This window comes from Gopherus flavomarginatus, chromosome 14 (genome assembly GCF_025201925.1).
Source record: "Gopherus flavomarginatus isolate rGopFla2 chromosome 14, rGopFla2.mat.asm, whole genome shotgun sequence".
NCBI classification, from domain to species: Eukaryota; Metazoa; Chordata; order Testudines; family Testudinidae; genus Gopherus; species Gopherus flavomarginatus.
This window is the reverse complement of record NC_066630.1, coordinates 38,320,005-38,344,624: the sequence shown is the minus strand read 5'-3', so window position 1 is coordinate 38,344,624 and position 24,620 is coordinate 38,320,005. Positions and strand designations below refer to the sequence as shown.

The window sequence follows — 24,620 nt, the reverse complement described above, 5'->3', positions numbered from 1 at the left end:
CCATACCACTAATGGAACGGTGGGGCGAAGAGAGCGCGCATGTATGGGGACAGAAAAGGGGTGGCGGACTGGACCGTACCATTGTGTCGCTGCTGGGGGAGAGGGAGAATTCTACTCGTCTACCATTGGGCGCACTTACACTTACACCATGAAGCAGAGCCTCAAGGAGGCGCGTGGACTGCACCATTAGGTAGCACCTGACGGGGGTATCGGGCAGGAGATGTTGTCCCTCAAGTTGGGGCTAGGCATCCCCTTCCCTTTCCAGCCACTCCTCTTCCCCACTGACTCCGCTCTCCCCCTTTGCGGCCTCCTTTACTTCCCCTTCCTCTTCGCCCAGCCGCGCTCCTCTTCCATTGGCCAGACCCTGTGAGCTCCGCTGCCTTCACCGAACGCTGATTGGCCACATCTCGTAGGCACAAGAGCCCTGACCTTTGATTTGCAGACGGGAGGGAGGAAGGCCTCCATCCTATTAACCAATCAGCGTAAAGCTCTTGCTTTGGGGCAGGAAACTCAGCGCTCCCATTTCTTCCCCAACCAACCCCAGTCGCTGATTGGGCGGATCCCACGAGCGCAGGCGCCCGTGCTGCCTGCCTGGATTGTGATTGGCTGAAATCCGCGTACGCAGGGGCGGAGGGCCGCGTCCCCGCCCTGCGCCTGGCGTGCTGCGAGGGGACTGGGGAGGGGAAAGGCCGCGACGTGAGCGCGCGACCCCGTCCGCCATTTTGTATTGAAACCAGCGGAGCCGAGAAGCTGAGAGAGGATAAAAGCGCAGGAGGCTGAACAAGGCGCCTGCTCTGGCCCCGCGACCTCCAGCCCTGCTGTCTGAGGTGAGAGCCGCGGCGGGGGCCCTGGGCTGGACACTTGGGAGCAGGCCAAGGGTACTGAGGCCTGGGCCCGGGCCCAGCCTTGGGCCTAGGGTATGTGGGACCGGGCGAGCAGGAGCCGACCGGAAGGATGAGGCTTGGCGTAGCCCCAGGCTTGCGGGGGGCTCGGGGCGGTGTTGAGGCGCTCGGGGCCCAGTCTGGAACGTGACTCGGAATTTGGGGGGGCCGGGAGCCCGGGCCGGTAGAGGGGCACCCCATAAGTCGGGAGCAGGACAGCCCGGCACCCGTCCTGAGGGAGAGGGGGAAGCAGGAGCGGCGGGTGGGCTTGGGGTGGTGGGGCCTGTAAGCCCGGCTGGAAGCTCCCACTAGGGGGAGCCCGAGTGGAGGCCCCCGGGGCCCAGCCGTTTCCGGGGGTCGACAGTGTGCAGGACTGGGCGATCTGTGCTGGGCCAGTCGCCCTGGCTTCAGGGGCGCGGGCTGGGGCTCTAGGGAGGAGGGGAGTGGCTGGACTCCAGCTCCCCAGTCTTTCGTGAGGGATGTCAGAAACTTATCCTTTCTCCTGGGGTTCGGTTCTTTGAGACACCAGGGTCAAGGGGCTTTTTAGGAGGGAGCCTAGGACAACCTGCCTCTTCCCTGTTGGGGCGGGGGGAGGCATGGACTTAAGCTACCACATCCCCTTGGACTCCTTTTGGATCCCCATGAGTTACTGGGTTTGAAGTGGGTTGGACTGGGTCTTTGAATACCTGTCCCTCACTGATCGATTCCAGCCAGCAATTACATTTGTTCTCTTCTTGGTAGACTACTTATGATGTTGGCCAAATACAGAAATAAAACTAGCTGGTTACTCAGTTGCAGCTCAAAACATGAATTATTTTGTTGTCACTTACCTCTTATGGTAAGTGCCCTATTAAAAAGCAGCTTTATCAAGAACCTTCTCGTCACTTAAACACACTTGAAATCACAAATGGTGCTTGTTTATAGCTTAGTGCACTGGTTCTCAACCTGTGGGCTGCTTGTGGCCCGGTCAGCACATAGCTGTGGTCCATGTGCATCCTCAGGGCCATACAAGTACACCTCTACCCCATGACCGGCCATAACACGGTAAAGCAGTGCTCGGGGATGGGGCTGTGTACTGTGTTGGATCAGAGCAAGTTTGGAAATGTGGCTTCAGCTATAACGTGTTAAGATTTTTTTGGCTCCCGAGGACAGTGTTACATCAGGGTAGATATGTAGTGTGTATTTATTACGTGGATGTGATCCACATAAAGCATAGAGAGCTGCATATGCCGTCCACAATAATTCATAGGCTGAGCACCACTGCCCTAGTGTGAAGTAGAATGAAAGCCTTGAATATCTTAAATATGTCACAACATCCAAAGTGCAGTTCTGGCTTCAGAAAAGTTTTTCTTGGGGAAATTAAGTTAGAATTAAAATAAACCGTTGGTCAATCTAAATTGAGGCCAGAATCTGTAGCATTTTCCCCTTGCTTCTGCTGTGTAGACTTGCTTGATCACAGTAAAACTTTGAAGATCTCTTGAAAGGCAAGATTGTTTGGATTTTGGAAACAGAAAGATGGTGTAGGCTGCTGGTTAACTTAAAGAGCCTGTTCACTGTTGGTAGCCCTGACCTGACATGGATTCTTGAAAAGCCAAGTAAAAGGAGGTTTTGAAAATCCCAGCATTTACAAGACAAGGTTATGTTACCTTGGCTGATGAAAAGTAAAGGCATAAAAATGGAGTACATGGTCATACAGTAAGTACTATGTAGACAAGATCTTTAATTATGAATTATTTCAGCATACCAGAAGTGGCTGTGCTATTCATTAGCAAGGAAGAAATATGTGTAAATGCTATCATCCAGTTAACTTGAGTGATGAGCAGTTGCTTAGTCCTAACATTTTAGTTCAAAACTAGAAAACTTAGTGTAATTGTAGTAACTTAGTGTAAACTGTTTTTTAAAAATAGCTCTCTTGAAATGGGCATTCATTGCTTGCGTAATAGCCTCCCCTTCTTAGGTGTTGAAACTAAAATGTGACTGCCAGCGAACTAACAAATTGCAGAAGATTTTGTTCAGTGTATATGACTTCAAAAGGAGTGAGGTGATGTGCAAGGGCCTTAAGTACAATGAACAAATAAAAGGTGATACTGTGACAGACAAATATAGACTTAGTACATGGAACGTGCAACTTAGTTTAGAAGTCCCCAGTTTTGTCAGGTGATCAGATAATGCAGATGCTTTCTGAGCTCAGCTTCAAGGACTCTATGGTGGAAAGCATGAAAAGACAACAGCTGCTGTCAGATTATTAAGCCGGTAGTGAAATACAGGTGTTTCTAAAGAGAAGTGTACGACAGTTCATTCTTGATACATAGAAGTAACTTCAGGAGGCTTCCTGATTCCAAGGTAACTATACCTTGGATTGAATAAAATGCAAAATTAGCCTGGATGAGGTAATTGCCTTGTAAACAGGAAGCAGCCTTTGATAGCTGTGCAGAAATGTGCTTTCCATCCCACTCCTGCATCTTGGTTCAGTATTGTCCTCCACTCCATATCCCTATAAATATGGTGGTCTAAATTTCTGACCCTCATCCTGTTGCCAGACAACCCCAGTCTCGAGTCTGCCCCATCCTTCTCCCTAGACTTATTTTTGTCCATTCTTCTAGTCAGTATTTACTTTAAAATTGTATTTAATATCTGGAGTTGATAGAAATGAGATGCTGAGTTGGTCACGTTTTAGCTATATGGATGGACTGTACTGAAGGCAGTAGAACAGGAATTTTATAACTACTGTTGCTGAAGAAAAATAATCAAAACCTTGTACTCTAGTAAATGCCCATCAATAAACCAAAGTGCAGGGAATTCCATAAATGGGAAGTGTAGTTTGTTGAGTAGAATATTCCTGTGTTCTAGCAAGATTCAGTTTGTGTTTTCTTAGTGTTACTTATTAACTAAATTGTGTATTTATAATTAATCGTTCCAGTTCTCCTTTAAGGCTCTGGCATGTAACACTTATCAGTAGTTTTAACTACTTTTTTTAGTAGGAAAAAAGAGTTCTAATCAGTCTTCGCTGGTCAGGGAAGGTAGATCCTATATATTGTAAACTTAACTACACTGTCTAGGGAGAACTTCAAACTGCATTGTTAAATTGGAGGCAAATAGGATATAAATGTGTATCCTGGTTGCTCTACAGCAGTGATCACCAACCAGTAGATTGCGATCGACTGGATGATCCTGGCGCCTCTGACAGTGGATTGTGATCTCTGGCCGCTAGAAGCCAGTGGGGCTAAGGCAGGCTCCTTGTGTGCCATGGCACTGCGTCGCCCCCAGAAGCGGCCAGCATGACTCAGGGGGAGGGGGCAAGGGTCTCCATGCTGCTCTGCCTGCAAGCACCACCCCTGCAGCTCCCATTGGCTGGGAACAGGGAATGTGTGTCCAATGGGAGCTCTGGGGGGCAGTGCCACATTCCCCCTTTCCAGGGGCTGCAGAGGCATGCTGTCTGCTTCCGGGAACAGTGTGGGGCTGGGGTAGGCAGGGAGCCTGTCTTAGCCCTGCTATGCTGCCAACCTGGAGCCGCCTGAGGTAAATGCTGCCTGGTGGGAGCCTGCACCCCAGCCCTGAGCCAGCACCCCTTACCTGAGTCCCCTCCCAGAGTCAGCACCCCATACCCGTTCCTGTATTCAAATACTCTGCCCCAGACTGGAGCCCCATCCTGCACCCAAACACTGTCCCAGAGCTTGCACCCCTGCCTCAGGCTCAGCCCAGAGCACCCTCCCACAGCCCCAACCCAGCCCTGCACCCCAACCCCCTAAGCTCAGCCTGCTGGAAGTGAGTGTGGGTGGGGGAGAGTGAGGGAGGGAGGATGAAGTGAGTGGGATGGGGCCTCAGAAGGGTCAGGGTAGCTCCTGGGTTGCACTTAAATTGAAAAAGTGATCTTGTGCATAAACAGATTGAAGACCACTGCTGTACAGTATATACACTACCTAAATGTTGTTCACATTCGTGATTTGTGACACTAGCAAAAGGTAAGTACACTGGGGAACAAAAGTACCACCAGCATTCAACACTCGCAATGCAAAAGTGGCTGGAAACTGGTATTTTTAACTAGTTAAATGCCCTGTAGCACACAATTGCAAGACAGTGTATTTAGGAAAGTTTGTGGCTGAAATGTAAGAGTGGGGCTACATGTTGACTACTAAAATCATATTGACTAAATGGAGTTGATAACCTTAAAATAAGGGAGGGATGCTAAAGCTTGTTGAATATCTAATGAGACCTTTAGTTGAGTACTGCTGTGCCAGTTGAGTTAACAAACTGCTTTCTACAAATTATTCTGTAAAGTACATGTAAACTCTATTTGGAGAGAAGCTGTTTGGGGTTGTGGTGAGAATTACTAGACAAAATATTAAGCTTGTTCCAGGGTGTTTAATATCGAGTCTTCCTGACTAGTGATTTAATCATAGTTTTCTACATAAAAGTGCATTCTTGTTGGTTGTTATAACCTTAATACATATTCTTCACAACTCAGATGTAGGTTTCATTTTTCAAAGGTACACCCTATACATTTTTAAAGTGACTTATTTTGAACTCTTTTCAGATTGATTTTACAGCTATAATCAGAAAATGAATGATAGTTTGGTTATTTCATTTACCAAAGGTAATTGAAGCTGATGTTTATGAAATCATTGGGAGGTGAACTATCTCCAATTCAACAGGTCGATCATTAATATTTGGAGGATTTTCTTGCCATACTGTATTAGGGGGAAAACATCACCAGACAGACATTTAAATTGTTTTATTTAACTAAAACAACAACATTATCTATTCTGGATTTTTTCTGCAACAGCAAACATAGTATTTTAACAAAACAAGCATATGAATTTTTGAATGTAGTTACATTCAAGTTTTTAAAATCAGGTTTGTTTTTGTTTTTTAACTCAAATAGTTAAATGAAATATAAAAACAAAAATCAACTGTCAGCTAGGTCAACATTAGAAACGTAAAATATTTGCTTCTGCAGCCAACTCAGTCATCTTCACCTTTATTTTCCTGTTTGTTCATAATCTGGAAAAGAGAAACAACCTTTCCTGCTTTTTCAGGTCCCAAACAATTTCCTAATTTGGAATGAATTAGTCCAAAGGAAGAAAATATTCTTTCTACAGTGGCAGAAGAAGCTACTGCTGTTAAAAGTGAGATTATCACTTCAACAGTCTCTGAATCCAGGTGCTTAAGTGACTTCCACCAGTTCACTGGTGTGACTTTCTTTGAAATATCATCAGCAAACATTTCTTGAATGGTTCTTATTCACGAACTGGATCCCTTTTATGGACTGCTGCCATTATAAGTTTTCTCTTCTAGTGAGAGAATGGTATGGTAGATTCACATCAATGAAGGCTACACTCAGAAAGACCTCAAGACTTCTGGAATATGCTGCTCAGTTTCACTTTTGTTTCTACTGCCTGTCCCTCGCTTCTCACATTTATATCCAGACTTCTCCTTGTGCAGATCTTTTCCGCCCCCAACAATCTATCACTGAACTTTTTGAAACTTTGCACTTTTAGAGAGAGGTAAGGGATTAACTCTGTACACAAATTTGCAGAGGGACAGTTGGATTGAGGTCTGTTATTTCTCATCTCTGTATATTTATTTAAAAACATTTTTACTGTTAACAAACTTGTTATCTCTGGAGACACAAATCCACAGTCTGAGAACTGCAAAACTAAGCATCTCTGATGGTATCTTCTAGACTGAACACAGAGTCCCATTGGGTTGATAGATTATTTAGGTTTAATCTTTCTATGCAGAAGCCCCTGGAACCCCATAGATTGGTTCCCTAATCCATGAACTGTTGGAACTCATTTACAAAACTTTTCTTAAACATTACATGAATATATTGTCTCATACTATAGTATGAGACTTTATAATCCCTGTTTCATGATGAGATCTCTTTGAGCTATAATGTGATCTCTTTGAGCTAAATGTATCTTAATTAAAACTATCTTTAGATGGGTTTTTCCTAAAAGCATTTTATCAAAAAACTTTTTTTAAAAATCATTGATTTTTATCCACCCTACTATATTGGAAAGAATGGGTAAAGTTTCCCAGTAATGTATTTAAATTGTCATCCATGTGGCTTATGCAGTGAGTTTTCTCTTGCCATAAATGTTTAAGTAGTAACTATCTTGTAGTCTAAATTAGCTTTGAAGCATACCTCCAGTTTCTTCCCTAACTGAGTCTTTTGAGGCACTAGTAGAATGCTTCCTAAACTGTACTTATATATGGCTTTGATGGAAGGACAAGATGAAAATATTCCACCAGAAACGAGCTCAGTAATTTTGGTCTTCACTGTTTCCTTATGCAGTATCTTATAGAACCTGTAATGGCCTCACATTTTTTGACTCTAATAAAATGGTAACATAAAAGTTGGAGGTTAGGTGTTGGTTGACTAAGGCTTTTGAAATGCATGTTTGACACCTTAAAATGGCTCATTTGAATTTTTTAGGAATTTTTAAAGACCTCTGTTTGTAGAGTGTCTCTTGTCTTGAAGTATTTCAAAGCACTTTAGAAACATTTTCACTTCACCCTCCTCAGTGGTAAAACACACACACAAGTGAACTGCCAGGTGCTTCTACTGTATGCAGCTGAAGTGTCAGAAAAGTAACTGATAGTGCATTTCAATTTACTGGATTTATAGAATAGCAAAACCTTTTCAATACTGAATACTAACTACTTTCTGTGGAGAATGAAGTTTTAGCTCTCACTGCTAAACTATTGGATTCTTGCCTAGAATTTTATTCTTGTATTTATAGCCCACCTGAATTCCACAATATTAGAGGCACTTCTAAAGTTGCATAGATTACCAACTGAAACGTTACCTGCTGCAGGAGATCCTTATGATATACCCATCATTCTCTTTAGAAAGCGTAATGATTCCATGCAAGATTTACAAGCAGACTAAATTGGGTATTCTGTACCACTTGAAATAAAATTATATACTTTGTGTGTGAGTATAGGTAAGTGCTAAAACAGATGAAGGTAATCATTTAAAGGATGACTGAAGGGCTGAATCTGTTAATAAAGGTAGTGCCCCTTGTAACATAGGAACCTATATCTTTATAAAACCCTGCGTGGATACGAAATTTGTATCTGCACCCCATTTGCAAACATGGTCTGCAGATTTGCAGGACTCAAACTTTAAATATGCTGATAAAATTGGCTTGTATCAAAATGTCTCCTGGGCTGAGCCTGTTCACCTTGCTTGCATCTACTTCAAGATATAGTGCATCTAGGATTATTTTAGTTACTGTAGGTGATGGAGTGCAATCTGATTGTCCTATTGGGTCACTGAGTTTTGCAATGTAACATTCAAGGAGAATGGCTTTCCTTGCCTGTTAAATTCTAGCCAGTCTTGTTTAAACATTACAGCTGAATAAAAACCACTTTGTCCCTCTTGATGGCTAGCTAAACCAATGCAGTATTCTAGAAGTCCTTTCTTCATAATGTTCTGCAACTTCCATGTTTAACAGACTTGTAAGAAGACTGCTAATGAGGCAATTCCAAAACATCTTCATCAACTGTGACTTCTAATGCCTTGTTGTTCAGTTGCCATAAAGCTTTCAGCTTCATAGTTTTTGTATGACAACTTTTAATTTAACATGAATTTTACAATCCACAATTCTGACTTTTTTCTGCCCTGTGAATGATTCTTCACTTTGGTATATGATCACTTAAACTGTGTTAGTCTAATTTGTAGAATAGGCCAAGTAAGTCATATCTGGGCCACAGAAATTTTAAACTATTGAGACTTCTTCGAAGTGGCGGTGAGAAAAAGGCAGCTTTCCACATGCATTACTTAAGACCAGGGACTCTTACTGAATTTTTCCTTCTTTAGAAGATAAGGCACTCTTGATTAGTTAAAATGGCTTTTGGAGAACTTGTCTGTAGTTGACTAGGATCAAGCTTAATATGAGTAACTGAGATCTCTGACCAGGGAAATAACCCACCTCCTTCCCCGACAGACCAAGGGACGCACCCTACCCATGTACTTATCCGCTACACTGTTACTGACTTGGACTCCTTATTCATTCTATGGGTGGCATACCCAAGCCCACTTATCCACTGACACTTTAAAAAACCCTTGCACCCCAATCTGGGTCTATGCTGGTTATGCAATATGTATGTATCTTTTCATCCTTGCAAACGATATCTGTAACCCCCGCATAACCCAAGCATGACCCAGAAATACAGTACCTTCCCTCTTAACTTGTGTGTATTTCATTTCAAACATTCACTTTAATAAAATTTTTTAATCTGCCTGAACTCTGACACTGAAGTCTTTTAAGTGTGAAAAATTACTAGATACATACCGTAACAGGTTGACATAATAACATTCTTTCTTGCTGAGTAAAGTGATGGACTTCTCTGGGTATGTCGTCCCTGCTCAGTTAACATAGGTGACTATCATTGAGGTTGGCTGCTCGCACCTAGGGCAGGCCTACACTACAGGGGAAAATTGATCTTAGGTACGCAACTTCAGCTACGTGAATAACGTAGCTGAAGTCGAAGTATCTAAGATCAAATTACTCACTGTCCTCACAGTGCGGGATCGATGTCCACGGCTCCCCCTGTCGATTCTGCAACTCCATTCGGGTTGGTGGAGTTACGGAATCAATATAAGCGCGTTCAGGGATCGATATATCACGTCTAGATGAGACATAATATATCGATCCCCGAGCAATCGATTGCTATGCACCGATACGGCGAGTAGTGAAGACGTACCCCTAGACAAGCTAGGCCATACTTGAGTTACTGTGTCCTGGTGCTGCATTGCTCATCTGCATGTCAGGACTTCTGTGGGCATGTCACAATGGCTCTTTGTGCTGTAGTAAGCTGAGCCACTCTAGTGAATTGTAGAAGAGCTTGTCTGTCCTGCTGGGAACATGGGGAGTGGGTGGGATGGTGGGAAGGCATTGGAAGGCTATCAGCACTTGAGTGGCTTATCCTCTGGTCCTCATTGCAAAGTGGTTGGATACCAGCCCAGGTGAAAGCCTTTTGGGTGTTTGGGTACCCAAGGACAACCCAGGTTGAAAGCAACTAATCTTGGATCAGGTCTTGTGTGGATCGGAGGAGAGTGTAGTGGTGGTTTGTCTTATGTAATCCACATAGTTGTTGGGGCATTTGATGCTCTGGATGAGCTATACCACATGTGATAAGAATGTGTAGGAACTATGAATCTTGAAACGTGTGGGGAGGGTATCATATGCTTATCACGTGTGGTTACCTCATCCAGGGCATCAAATCCCCAGTAACTGTGTGGGTGAAATCAAACCATTATGCTCTCAAAGGAACTTGCACAGAAATATGATAAAAGAAAAAAAAACACTATCACCTGTGGGCAAGTAATGCGATAGCACAATGTGATAACTCCATATCTGATTTTTCAGTACTCGCCCTCAAAGGAAACCTGTACAGCACCTTCAAAAGGCAAGCCCAGGAACGTCGGTTCATAACTCTGCTAGACACCAAAAGCTATGGACTTGACAGGGACACTAATCTTATGCCTAGCGTGTTACAACTTGTAACACATCTGCACTATCTGCTACTCTTAATTGCCCATTTCAAATCCTTTGTGCATAACAATTTGACCCCTAATTGCCCATTTTATTTCAAGTGGTGGCTTCCAGTATGCTTTACCTCTTCTGCTTAACAATCTGTCCCAACTTGTATTTAGTTCAGATGCTGCTTTCTTCCCCCAAAGAAGAGTTCTGTGCATCTCTAAAGCTTCCATCAACAGAATTTGGTCCAGTGAAAGGTATTAGCTCACCTGCCTTGTCTCAATAATATACTTGTCTAAAATATTTACTTATTTTCCCCTGGAACTCTCTACTACTCAAACTCACCCAAATGTAATCATTCAGTGAGTGGTGCAAGACATGTCAACTTGTGTAGGCTCTTCCCTAAGCACTGCATTAATTTTCTTAATCTTATCAACTGTTATGTCCTTTTATAAAGGTATAATGATGAAGAGTTTACAAGGTATTTTCGCAGTTGACATAATTGTCTTAAAGTTCTCTGGACTGTGTCTTGTAATGGGAATAAGCACAAAAGCTTGTAACAAATATAATCTACCCTTCCTTACACATGCTTTATATCTTGATGTGTTTAGAGCATTGAGATGAGGCTCCTTCCTAGAACTATACTTACATTATTGTACTAATGTACAATACGTTAGTACTGTATTTCATCCTTGAGCCACAGTATCACCTCAGGCATTTTCAAATACTGCTGGCTTTAAAATGAAAGCCAAATTTGAAATCCTGAGTTTGATTACTATATGATACTGTCAGATGCTGCTGTTCAAGACTTGCAAGTAGGAATGCTTGTACTGGTGAGTGAGATGTTGGGAAGAGGTTAAGTTATCAACTTCCTCATAAAGTAAGCCCTTGTTTTCCTGTTCCTTGTGTTGCTGCTAGCTTCCCTCTGCCCTGCTTAGAAAAGCTAACAAAGCTGTGGTCAGTTTCACTGCTGTCCACAGGATACTGCATAGCAGGTGATGAAAGCAAGAGCCATGTCACCTCATAGGTTGCTCTTTGGAAAGTTGTTAGCAGCGGAACTAGTTGCTGGAGCCATGTGGTTAGAGGGCCCAAATATACAAACTGGGTTTTGGGTGGTATAGTGGTGACCCTTGGCCTGAGGAAGAGTTCCTTCTCACTTTCCACAGGGGGGGTCTTTCAGATTTCAGTTTGGTACCAGCTGCCCAAAAATAGAACTCATGAACAAAAATCTAGGTAGAGTGCTGTTCCTAGACCTTACCATAGCAATCACTGTGGAATCCAAGTATTCTCGTAAAGGGTAGGTGATCAGTTCTTACTGGCATCTTGCTGATGAGCTCAACTTCTTAACATGGCACAGTGCTGGACCTTGCTGGTGGCCATTCCCTATCTGCTATATATCTACAAGGTTAGTATGAAACTTCTCAAGCTGTACAGTTGTTGGGCCAGTAAGCTGCCTCTGTGTGCACAGTGAGAACTTTTGAAGAATATACGTTTGACTTGTACAGGAATACTAGTCATTGAAAGACTTTTTTTAAGTGGTATTCTAGTAGTTTTTTAAAACTACCTTTTTAAAGTATATATCTGCTGATGGTCATTGTGGTCTAAAGACCCCCAAATAGGGTAAATAGATTATCCTCCTGTCAAATGCCCACTGTAAAACTAAAGGGACTTCTCTAATTTTTTAGTTAGACATGTTAGATGTCTGAAATTTTTCCTTCTGCAGTACAGTTAACTGGCACTTTTTAGAAGTTGAAAGTCTTAGGATTCTGGAAGTTGAAGTCTTTTAATTCTAGGGATTTGTTTCCGCTTAACTTCTGAGCTTTTTCTTTTTCCCCACATAAATGGTGGCAATTGAGTCATACGCACAGGCTTCAGCAATAGTTATTTTTGTAGCATAAGGCAGCAGTAAAAATGTGGGCTTTTCTAATACAGCAGAAGAGTAGCTTTAAGTTCTTTATCAACCTACACTGTTGGATTTTTAAACATTTTTTCCCTTTTAGTTAGCTAGTCCAATTAAGCTTTTACCAGAATACCAAAAACTGATCTGACTACAAAACCTAACATTTTTTGTGACATGTAATCAACCCCTTTAATTTTAGGCATTATTGAGAAGAAGCTGACATGCTGCTTCTGTATGGAATACTAATTTACATTTTGATGGACAGTTGTTAGCTAGCTAATTGTGCCCCAGAAGCAAATGACTTAGTTTTAGTCATAAAAGCATCACCTGGTCAAGTCCTTTGAAGTGTCAGCTATCTGTGATACCAGAGAAGCACAAAATGCCTAACCATGGCGACGTCCAGACTACCTGCCGTATCGGCGGGTTAAAATCGATTGCTCGGGGATCGATATATCGCGTCTAATCTAGACGCGATATATCGATCACCGAGCGCGCTTATATCGATTCCGGAACTCCATCAACCCCAACGGAGTTCTGGAATCGACACGGAGAGCCGCGAACATTGATCCCGCGCGGTGTGGACGGGTGAGTAATCCGATCTTAGATATTCGACTTCAGCTACGTTATTCACGTAGCTGAAGTTGCGTATCTAAGATCGATTTCCCCCCCCCCCGAGTGTGGACCAGCCCCATGTGTATGTACTCCCACTCCAAGCATAAAGCCAATGTCAAGTAAACATCATACACTGCTTCCCCGTGTTATATCTGGTCATGTTATATCGAATTCGGATATAATGTGGTAAAGCAGCGCTGTGGTGGGCCAAAGCAAGTTCAATATAAAGCGGTTTCACCTATAACACGATAACACTTTTTTTGGCTCCTGAGGACAGCGTTATATCAGGGTGGAGGTGTAACTTGTAATCCTAATTGAAGGGGAAGAGATTGCTTTATATAAATGTGGGAAAATTCTTGGTTAAATTTGAGATGGCAGAGGTGAAGAGTGCAGCTTTTTCAGCTTTGTTGATATTGTTGCTTATTGTCATAATTTTTGTTGAATCCAACTTTAATTCTTGTGTGGCAGAAAAACCCTTCTGGATAAGGCCACATCTCTTGAAGTGGCTTCCTAAATTGAGTTGCTACAAATATGGGAGTCAGAATACTAAACATTCACCCTGTGTCTGCCCTCTTGGTGCTGAAACATAGCCCATGGAAACATGTCCCAGTATGTATGAGCACATTGGTCAGACTATATTCCTCAGTACCTTGTGGCAGTATGTTTACTCTGAATAAGGTGAAGTCTTCAGATTCCTGGCAAGTTGCCAGCTTGACTTCTCTTTTGTGTACTTTCAACAGATGGCATTTCAATACAGTGACTCTCAAGCTAGAATGGAGCTTATTGATTGATGTCTTTTTTTTATCAGTATAGCTTTCAATTTCCTATTTGTCTTAAAGAGCTAGACTCTCTCTTCAGTACACATTCTTGGTTTGGGATGCAATTTTACCCCACTAGCAATCCTTAACTTGACAAGCCAGATTTCATATTAAGTAAGGTTTCATACTGTCTTAGTAACTTGTTAAGCTTTCAGGCTTTGCTTTTGTGGTTGGAAAGCCAGTTTATATAAAATGTTAGGGTTAGTTTATTGCAGATCCTTGTATTTACTGTTGCTTGATGTGATCCATATGGCAAACTAAGATTGCACACTGCAAAAACTTTCCAATAGTGAATTGTCCTTCTTCAAACTTTTTTGTCTGAAGCTTGGAATGATTGACCACTGGTTCTTGCTGTCTGTGGTATCTCGTGTGTTATGTATGTCATTCCCCTTGTCTCTAGCACTGCTGGCAGATGTTGAAATATCTAGTGTCCCTTTTGTCTATTTTGAGCTTTTTTTCCTTCAGAGGTTGCTGGAGAGCTGCATAAACAAAGTTGAGTTGGGAGCAAATCTGTAACAAACTCCTTCTGTGGGCACTGCACTCTATTGGCACATGCACATAGGCTACCATGAGAAATGATCTAAACAATGTTCCATATATTATGCTACGTCTTTACATCAAAGGGAAGCTATGGAGATCATAAAATTCCTTGTTACCAGTATCTCAGACTGTAAAACGTGGTAACTGATTCTTTTTCACCATTTATTTTGCATTTCACTCCTCTTGGACACAAACTAAATTTGCCTTCTGGTTCTTACGCTGTCATAATGCTGAACTTCCATCACTGCAGGAAAATATATTTTCCCAACTCTGGTTTTAATAGAAATACCTAACAAAGTTTTCCTTCATTTTGTTTTTAAGCTTCCTAGAGTTTTGAAAAGCGTTTACATTTGAAGTGATTCAGAAACTCTGTGAAACTTACAAGGCTAGTTAAATACTATACCAGTTTCAGTGATGGGCTTAAGTGAATTTCAGAAATCTCTGGAAGATATTTGTAAGCTAACACAAATTGAATCTAATGCAATGCTATTTTGTCTTTTAGGTGCCATGTTTCAGAACAGAATAAAACCACTTGGAAAGAAGAGCTGAAGAAATAGCACAGAACAGATATAGGCTAATTGGAAAAAAATTAACCTGTCTCTGAGGTGACTAAAGGGGAATAATGGTGATTTTGCGCCGGGCTCGGCCGCCTGCTTCCGCCCCAACCAGCAATGAATCTTGACTCGCTCTCGCTGGCCTTGTCTCAAATCAGCTACCTGGTGGACAATTTAACCAAGAAAAACTACCGAGCCAGCCAGCAGGAAATACAGCATGTAAGTAAACGAACAGAAGAGTGCTGCAAAGGAAACTTTGACTGGAAGGATGAAAGCAAAAATGGAGTCTCTCCCTTTTGAGTTGTACCTCACAGCATTCCTAGTATATTTCTACACATTTACTAACTCCTTCCCCCCCTCCCCCCACACAAGATCCAGGATAGTAGCTTTAACCTCTTTGGAAACGAGTCTCATTGGAACTTTCACTCAGTGATAAAGCAATTCTTTTCTCTTCTTCTATTCTCTTCTCCCCCCTACCCCGGCCCCTAGCTGTCAGCAGAGTCTGTTATTAACTTCACTTTTTTTATAGCTACTGATTAGTTGCTCTAACGCTTCTCTTGAGAGAATCTACTACACAAATAATTCTACCTAAATTCCTTCATATCAAGACCCTTAAGTTTATGTACCATTGTTAACCTACAAGGCTACTTGCCTGACACTTCTTGTTTAAAATGTCTCCCTGAAACCTTGGATGCAATAAAAGATGGTAAGTGTAATTCTAGAGTCACTGTTCAATTTCCTAGCAAAATCTAAACACTCCTTTACATTTAAAATTGTAAGATACAAGGAAAGTTAGAAGTATTTAAAATGTTAGTCCTTTTAATTAGCTAACTGTTGGATGCTTGTGTAACATGAAAAATAAGTCAAGTTCACTTTCTGGTTCTGGGTTGCCGATGACAGTGAACATTTTAAGCTTCCCTGTCTTAACACCTTTTTTAAATGTTTTGATATTTAAGATTCAGGCTACATCTTGAGTTTAGTGTTCTATTGTAAAGGGAACCCTTGGACTGAAAAGCCTTGTCCACAGTGGATTGCTGAGGAGGGAACACATGTTAGTGAACCAGTTTCTGGAACTGGTTCACCTAAAGCAACTGGTCTTCCAGACTTGTATGAAACCAGTTTAGTTCAGTTCCTAGCAGGCAGATGACCACATCAGTCTGCACTAGTCAGCCAGTTGAGCAATGTTAACAGAATCAAACGATTGAATGAGTGTGGAGACAGAACTAACCTGTCACATGTAGAGGGGACATTCTAATTCCAGGTTGAGACACAGTGGCAAAGCCTAGTGGGCACTGTTGCCTTCTGTGAAGTCCTGCTTTTGTGGAAAACTTCATTTTTTTTTTCCCCAGGTCTGTCATTTTAGTTTACTGCTCAAAAAGGTACTATACTGTTTTCACACTTCAGTGCAAATATTTAAGGAAGCTTTTTTAGATAAGTACTTCGTTTTCATTTGAATCTGATTCTATCTAGGCCATTGGCTGAAATGGAATGGCTTTAGTAAATCTGAGCAAATGAAAACTGATTGGAACTGGCTTTCAGAAACACCTAGGGTACAAATCTTACATCTTCCTTGCTACTGCTCTTGCCAGTAGAGTCTAACAAATAGGGCTGTTTCTCAGTTTGTCTAATGGCTAGATGTTTTGCATAAGGGTTAATGTAGAAAGACTACTCCCTTAGAAAAAAACAAAACAAAAAACCTGTATCTTGCCTCTAACTTATTTAGCCCAGGATATGATTACTTACCTTTCCAGTGAAGCTTCTTAAAGATGTCAGATTCATTTAAACTTAAATCTTAGGCTGTTAAATACTTTTAAATCTAATCTTCTAATCTGCCACTTACACTTCCAAATTTCTATGGGACAACTTTATTTAATCTCTCTCCACTTCTGATTTTTATGCAGTAGCACAGTACTGTTCTGGTTTACATCACTATAGGGGAATAGTTCTATTTGACATGCAGGATGTTATCAACTTAACTATTTTGAAATTGGCAAACTTCAGTTTCTGATAACCTCTCCAAATTTTTGTCATGAATTTTTTAATGCATCTTAAATTATTTCTGCTCCTTGATCAGGATTTCTCTTCAAGAGTGGCTACGTAGGGGGTTCAGTGAAACTTAATTTAGAATACTGTCATGAACAAGGTAAACTGAAAATATTTTGCAGCTTTTAGCTACGATAATCTTGTAACTAGTGGATAAAACACATTCAGTCAAATGTTGATTTCTCACTAAAGGCTAAATCCTTGAGCCTCAACTGAAGCAGACCTAGTAGTTGCCTATAATTTCTAGTCTAGCTGGATTCCATAAAATTAGAGACCCATTTTAATCAGTTTTCAGAGTAGCAGCTGTTAGTCTGTATCCACAAAAAGAACAGGAGTACTTGTGGCACCTTAGACAAACAGATTTATGCATCTGATGAAGTGGGCTGTAGCCCACAAAAGCTTATGCTCAAATAAATTGTAGTCTCTAAGGTGCCACAAGTACTCCTGTTCCGTTTTAATCACTCTTCAGATCAATTCTTGACTCGCCAACAAACTTGTTTTATGGCACTAAACCCATTAGCAGACTGTTTACTCTGGTATTCTTTATATACCTGTACCCCAATATAGTGTGACCTGATATAACACACATTTGGATATAATGCGATAAAGCAGTGCCTGGGGGGCGAGGCTGCGCACTCTGGCAGATCAAAGCAAGTTCAGTATAATATAGTTTCACCTATAATGTGGTAAGTTTTTTTTTTTTTTGGGGGGGGTGGCTCTCGATGGCAGCATTATATTGGAGTAGAGGTGTACTTCTTACAAATCTCTCATGAAAAGCATTTATGTATGTGGTTGAAGGGGCAGGTGGGGAGAAGGTCTTAGATGGACAAAGCCATTGAGGAGATGTGGATAATCTGCCTCTAAATAGACCTACAGTTCACTTTGTTTTGAATGCGTCTAATGTTTTACTGGAGAGTCTAAGATTTGGATTGTGGTGGGGTAGTGAACCATTTTACAGGAGTTGTCTGGATTATGTAGATTCCAGTTTATTGGTGGCTATGAACATTCTACTTAAAAATCTAGTCTTGGAATCCTAACTCCTGTGATATCCAATATTATATTCTACACAAACTAATTTAGTATTATGTTACAGATGTGAGTGTTCAACACTGTTTCCTTCAATACAGTAGAGTGTAGCTACAGCCACATGGCTTAGCAATTTATTAATCTTGTAATATGCTGCTTGGTAAACTTGATATTAAGACCTAGGAAGTTATCTAGTTATCTTACTTAGCAGCTACATCTAAATGTGTAGAGGATATTTGAAAAGTACATTATTGTATCTGGTTTTTTCCTTATATTCAAAACTGGTTACCTAATGTGTTCTGTAATACAGATTAAAACCTGCTTTAATTGAACCTGTTTTTCTGTCTCTTGCAACTGTTGTATTATGCAACACAAATGTATTCACACACATAACTTTAGCAGTTCTTAAGCAATGGGTAGCCTTTCTGCTCTTGAGCTTTAACATGTCTTTATGCCATTTGATAACACAAACTTTCTTAAGACTTTGTCTTGAAAACTGGGAATTATGTTGAGGCTTCCTGAACATGTCTCTGAAAGCTGAAATCTAGGTCACAGGCTCTGTCTGAGGTTGCAGTCAGGTATAAGGTGTTCTTGGCTGCCCAGCCAGTATTGTTAAAGGGAAGGGGGTCCTAGCTAGATGGGAGACCTAGATATGGGAAATTGAGATCAACTGAGTTAGAGGAACAAGGTGTTACCATATTGATCTAGAAAAGGAAAATTACTCTTGATATACTCGGTTTTCTCATAAGATGCACAAATATGTGCTGATAAATGTTATCAGCAAACACTATCATACTTCTGAAGAAAAGTGAGTGACAATTTTCTAGTAAGATCAGTTGTGAAAACACTTCTGCACTGCACAATAAACTACAGTGGTGACTTCGACTTTGAAAACACAAAAGCTTGCCAAGTTTTTTTTTGTGTAATTAACTTTATTTTGAGGAAGAAGAGGTTAATATGTAACTGTAATTTTTCTATCCATACCAGAAACTTCAAAAGGACTGGAAACTAGAACTTCCTTAACCATCATTGCAATACCAACATGAGTTTGTATGAACAGCAAATTATATAACTAATTGCTATGTTCAATAAATATTTTTTCTCCTGCACTGATTAAGGGGACACACTACTTAGAGTTCAATTAAAAAAAAGTTAGATTTTTATGGTTTTAAAGCTTGCCAAGTTGCTGCTAGTCTAAAACTTTGATTTTTATCTAGGGGGCCTGTCTTTCATGTACTTCAGTATTCAACAAGTGGCTTTTAAGGTTCCAACATACACAACACCTTCTGTTTAATTGATATGAAAACGTGGTGCTACCGATCATATTTCTAATGCAGATAAAATTAATTTTTCAAGCTGCATGCCACAAAGGAAAGCCCTCGAACTATTGAATGTGTCTGTAATGATTGTCTCTGGGATAGCTGGCTCCTAGAACATACCTGTAGTGTTAAATATTTGGATTTTGCCCAAAGGAGTGATGTAATAACAATCTTAATGTTTCATCTAACTTCAAATTCACCAACTTAAATGTTGCTCTTACTTAAACAATGCCCACCTCTTCCTGAAAATCCATCTGTAATCTGATTTATACATCTACTTAGATATGCAAATAGTTTTTAGCAATAAAAACAAGATGCTACAAAATAAAGCTCTACTCTAACCTATGTTGCTGAGTAGGCAGTAGTGGACTTGCCACTGGTAGTCAACAAGGCAGATACTTGATGTAGTACAGCGGTTTTTTGATTTTATAAATTCACTGTATTATCAAGTAGACTGACTCTACTATAAATTGTCCTGTAGCAGGAATCCTTGACCCAAACTGGCAATTCTAAATTCTTCCTTGAAGGAAAATTTAAGTGACTGTAGTCCTGGTTGAAAGGTACTAAAATGCATTTAAGTCAGAGTTCTTCTCTCCATAGACTGACACAGAGGAGAATAAATTTTCCTTTACACTGCACAGAAATGTACCTTACGGTAGGAAATACAACATTTAAATGAGGGAACAGCCTAATTCTCATGCTATGTCATTTCATGGATGCTAGTTAGTATAGTGGTGCAATTGTAATGGTGGCTTTAATATGGATACTCTTTGGCTTTTCCTACCTTTTTTAGTAACTCTGAGTCCACAGACTTATTTGGTATAGCACACTGAAGAGCCAGGGGATAGTAACTGCCTTCAAAAGTCTGGGACAGGCATGGTAGCTATGTCTGAATATCAGTACTTAAGTCATTTGGATGCATTCTGAAGCCTGGATTGACCAAATCACTTTCAACAATTCATCTGAGGCTTTTGGTGTACTGTAAACACATCTGGACTTCTAATTCTCCTGTGTGAACATGACCTATTGGGAGGCCCTCGCTGTCATGGTGTCGGGTATTTACTCTTGAATAGATGGGTGTACTACTCTGTCCTATTGCATAAACAAAGAAACCTATTAAAAGAGAAGCATGTGGAAATGGGAGGGTAAGGAAATAGACCATGGAAACAGGCTAGACTACTGAAATGTATTTATACACTATTTCTGTTTCACAATTTAGTGCTTGGAGGTGATGACAGGGTGATGGTGGTGGCAGATTCTGCTCATTCTGTTACTGACTAGGCTTGTAATGGGACAGGTGACTTTAAAAAAAAATTGCATAGTTATCTAAACTTGGGGAAGGAAATAATTTGTTAGCTATTGCTACTTATAGCTGTGTGTAAAAGAAGCTCAAGGTAGTTAAAACAGCAGGGGCCTGGACTTGAGCTGTTTAGTAGCCAAGAACTTAGAAACACAAGACGAGTAAGGTAGGCTTTAAAGCCCACATACCACAACCTTACTAAGTCACTGTGATGGCTAGGAGACCTGTTGCAAAGTAGCTAATGAATTGATTATGATAAATAAACTATTGATGCTATGCCTTTTGACAAACTAGTTTTAATTCTTCAGTTTAGGTATAAATGGATTAATACTGGAGGGGAAAATGTTGATGCAGAGACCTCTGCTACATCTGTCTGATATAAAATCTATGCTGAAAAGCTTGCTGATGAGTGAGAGACTAACTCCGATTACAGAAAACCCTAGTATGTAGGAGTTTATTAAGGTAGTGGGGAGAACAATGGCGCACTGGTAACATACACTTGTTCCAGTCTGGTGTGTAGTTCAACACCATGGATATGGGTGGGTAGTGATAGTGAACCCAGAAGGGCTTGTGATCAGAAGGATGTGGTGCAGCATGCTGGCTGTATGGAGCTCAATATATGGCTACTAGTGCTAGGTCAGAGTTGACACTACAGAACTGTCCTTACATATGACTGCTGAGGGGAAGAGGCTAGAAGCTTGAACAGGTGTCAAGACAGCTGCAGTTTTATGGAATGCAAGTGAGAGCTGAATCCCCAAGATTCCTCTTAACCCTGTGCTTTTAGATAGCTTTATTCTGTGTGTTATATAGGTAATTCCCAAGTTAGTTTAAACTAAGCTATTTAAAACGGGATGTGCAAAAGACCATACTGAATGAGTATTTCCACAATTGTAAGAACTACAGCAAGAAAAATAGTGGACTAGACCAGGGGCAACCCTAACTGCCCCCCTCCCAGGACCCTCCTTGCTCCCTGTCCCTTATCCGCTCCCTAACAGATCCTGGGACTCCCATGCCCTATCCAACCCTCCTGCTCCCTGACTGCCCCCTCCAGAGACCCCCAGCCCACCCTGCTCCCTCTCCCCTGACTGCCTCCATCCCTTATCCAAAACACCCCCCCACCCCCACCCCCAGACCCTTTACCATGAGGCTCCCCACTGATCCGGAGCCCCGCTGCCATGTGTGCAGTGCTTTGGAGGGCGGGCCAGGGCTGTGCACAGCAGCAGGGCTCTGGATGAGCAGGGAGCATCTTTTCCTCCCCACAGAGCCAAACGCTGCCCCATGGGAGCACGCAGCCTCGGCCCCAGAGTGCTGTGTGCGGCGGTATGGCTCCGGGGGAAGGTGGGTGAGGGGCCGGTGGCTTGCTGTGCTTGGCCTGGCGCTCTGGCCCAGGAGCGCGGACCCTGCGGCTTGCTGCGTCACCAGGATTTTTACTGGCACACTGGGGTCCTGGCAGGCCCCAGCGTGCCATTAAAAATTGGCTCGCATGCTGTCGGTTGCCAACCCCTGGACTAGACTGAAGGACATGTCAAAGATCTGATGCTTGTTTACTTTCAAAATGGCCTATAATCTTGGCATTGTGTCTTAATGAGTGGAAAAACTCACTTTAGCACTTCCTGGAGTTAACTCTTACTATATTTCCTTGCCCTCTTGTATACTCCCTTTACCCCGATTTCCCCCTTTTTCCAGATAAAAGAATTACGGTAGTAGTGCATTGTCACAGGTTGGGGACCTCCTCATGTTAACGGTCGAACCAGGTCAAATCTGGCTCTATCATGGTACTAGACAAAACATTCCAATTTAAGTGGCAAGTATCAGAGGGATAGCCGTGTTAGTCTGGATCTGTAAAAAGCAGCTGAGTCCTGTGGCACCTTAAAGACTAACAGATGTATTGAAGCATAAGCTTCGTCTGAGAAAGTGGGTATTCACCCACAAAAGCTTATGCACCAATGCATTTGTTAGTCTTTAAGGTGCCACAGGACTCTTTGTTGCAATTTAAGTGGGTCGCTGACTGTCAGAAGTTCAGGTAAGTAGTTTGTAAAACATCTTTTTGGTTTCTTGTGTTGGTATCTGACAGAATAAGTGCCAGGACACTTTTCAGTTCTGCAGACTGTCTAGATCACATGGGAGAATCCCTACAGTTTTGGAGCTGAAACACTGCTCACACCACCTTGGTTTTCATAACTGTCCTTGGAGCAGTGCAAGTCAGTGGCATTAGGATAACTAAATAGGCACATTAGGATGTTAAGGGAATTTCCAGGGTGGATTTGATTTTAAATCACTAGTCTGGAAGGCTCAATTTAATTTTGGATTTCTACATAAAAGTGCATTCTTGTTAGCTGTTATAACCTTAATACATATTCTTCGCAACTCAGATGTAGATTTCATTTTAGATATAGATTTCAGACTACATTTTTAAGTGATTTATTTTGAAAACTTTTCTGATTAGTTTTACAGCTATAATCAGAAAATGAATGATTTTGGTAAATGAAATAACCAAATAAGTAATAGAAGCAGATGTTTGTGAAGTTGTTGGGAGGTGAACTATCTCCAATTCAACAGGTTAATCAATAATATTTGGAGGATTTTCTTGCCATGCTGTTACAGACATTTAAACTGTTTTATTTAAAACATTATCTGTTCTGGATTTTTTTCTTCAACAGCAAACATATTTTAACAAAACAAGCATATGAATTTTTGAATTTAGTTAAACATTCAAGTTTTTAAAATCAGGTTTGATGTTAAAATTGTTTAACTCAAATTAAATGAAATATTAAAAAAAAAAACCACCCTAAAAATTAAAGACTGTCAGCCAGGTCAACATGAGAAACATAAAATATTGGCTTTTGCAGCTAACTCCGTCATCTTCACATTCATTTTCCTGTTTGTTCATAATCTGGAAAAGAAAAACAAGTTTTCCTGCTTTATCAAGTCCCAAACAATTTCTCAATTTGGAATGAATTAGTCCAAAGGAAGAAAATATTCTTTCTACGCTGGCAGAAGAAGCTACGGCTGTTAAAAGTGAGATTATTACTTCAACAGTCTCTGAATCCAAGTACTTACATGACTTTCTCCAGTTCACACTGGTGTGACTTTATTTGAAACATCAGCAAACATATATTTCTAGACTGGTTCACCCTTAGCTCTGGAGTTTATTATACTTGGCATTATGGAAGGATGATGGCTAGGACATGGACATCTAGCAAACTCCTTCAGCAGTTAAGGTTTGACCCTGGTACCAGGTATTGGGAATACTTGCAAGAAAATGAACTGGGGATAGTGCTTGTCCCATTTGTTCTTTTAATGCTTGTAATTTAATTGTCATTGCATATTTCTCTCTTTAAGATCTCAGTCAGTTCCTTCCAGATTTCAGCAGCATCAGCAATAAAACAGCTATTTCCCTGCATTTTGTTCAAGGCTCCAGAAGTAGGCTTTAGGGTACTCAGCATGTGTTCGACATTTCTCTGAAGCCCAGTTTTGAGAATTTGGGCTGTGACAGTACCATCTATTTTTTTTACGATTTTATTCACAAACTATCACATGAGGCCAGTTCTTGATAGTGCTCAAAACAGTCCGCTACTGAGGTCCGTCGCACATTTTGTGGGAGAGTTAGCTTGGTTCCTCCCATTTTTTTTTCAGAGCAGCTGCTGCAGAGTGGTTATTACAGAAGGATTTTGCAATTTCAACATCATTTATTTCTGGATGCAAGTCTTCGGCTAAGAGATGCATCAAATGAGCACTGCAACCATATGTTGTTAGCTTGGGCGATTCATCTTCTAAATTTTTTTCTCATCTTGGATACATTTGCAACATTGTCTGTCGGTGATCAAGCTGTGTACTAGACATTTGCATTCCCCCTCCCACTGTTTAAGGCTGTTCTGGCTGCTACTTGTAAGTATTCTGTTGTGTGCATTTCCTGATGTATCTCTTCCTTCTATAAGGAAGACATTCCCTTCTTTAGTCACACAAGCACATACAATAGGATCATTGTGGACATTGCTCCACCCATCAAGAGTCAGGTTAACAATTTCACCATCTAGACCTTTTGCACACTGCTCAATTTCTGTTTCATACACTTTATCCAGCAATTTGTCTGACATCTGCTCTGTTGGGTGGACTGTATCCTGGTCTTAATGACT

General features: G+C 41.3%; 1 protein-coding gene across 13 annotated transcripts in view; it reads left to right on the top strand.

Annotated features, from left to right (window-relative positions):
* The first annotated feature begins 619 nt into the window (after positions 1-619).
* CNOT1 (CCR4-NOT transcription complex subunit 1) overlaps positions 620-24,620 on the top strand; it is a 107,699-nt gene continuing 83,698 nt past the window's right edge. For 6 of the 13 annotated variants that reach the window (XM_050922951.1, XM_050922955.1, XM_050922947.1 and 3 more), the window contains exons 1-2: positions 630-827; positions 14,745-15,015. In XM_050922951.1, coding sequence (XP_050778908.1) covers positions 14,914-15,015 — 102 coding nt within the window. In that variant the 5' untranslated portion in view covers positions 630-827; positions 14,745-14,913. Of the gene's footprint in view, positions 828-14,744; positions 15,016-24,620 lie in introns of all 13 variants that reach the window. The other 7 variants (XM_050922950.1, XM_050922952.1, XM_050922948.1 and 4 more) reach the window with 3 other exon arrangements.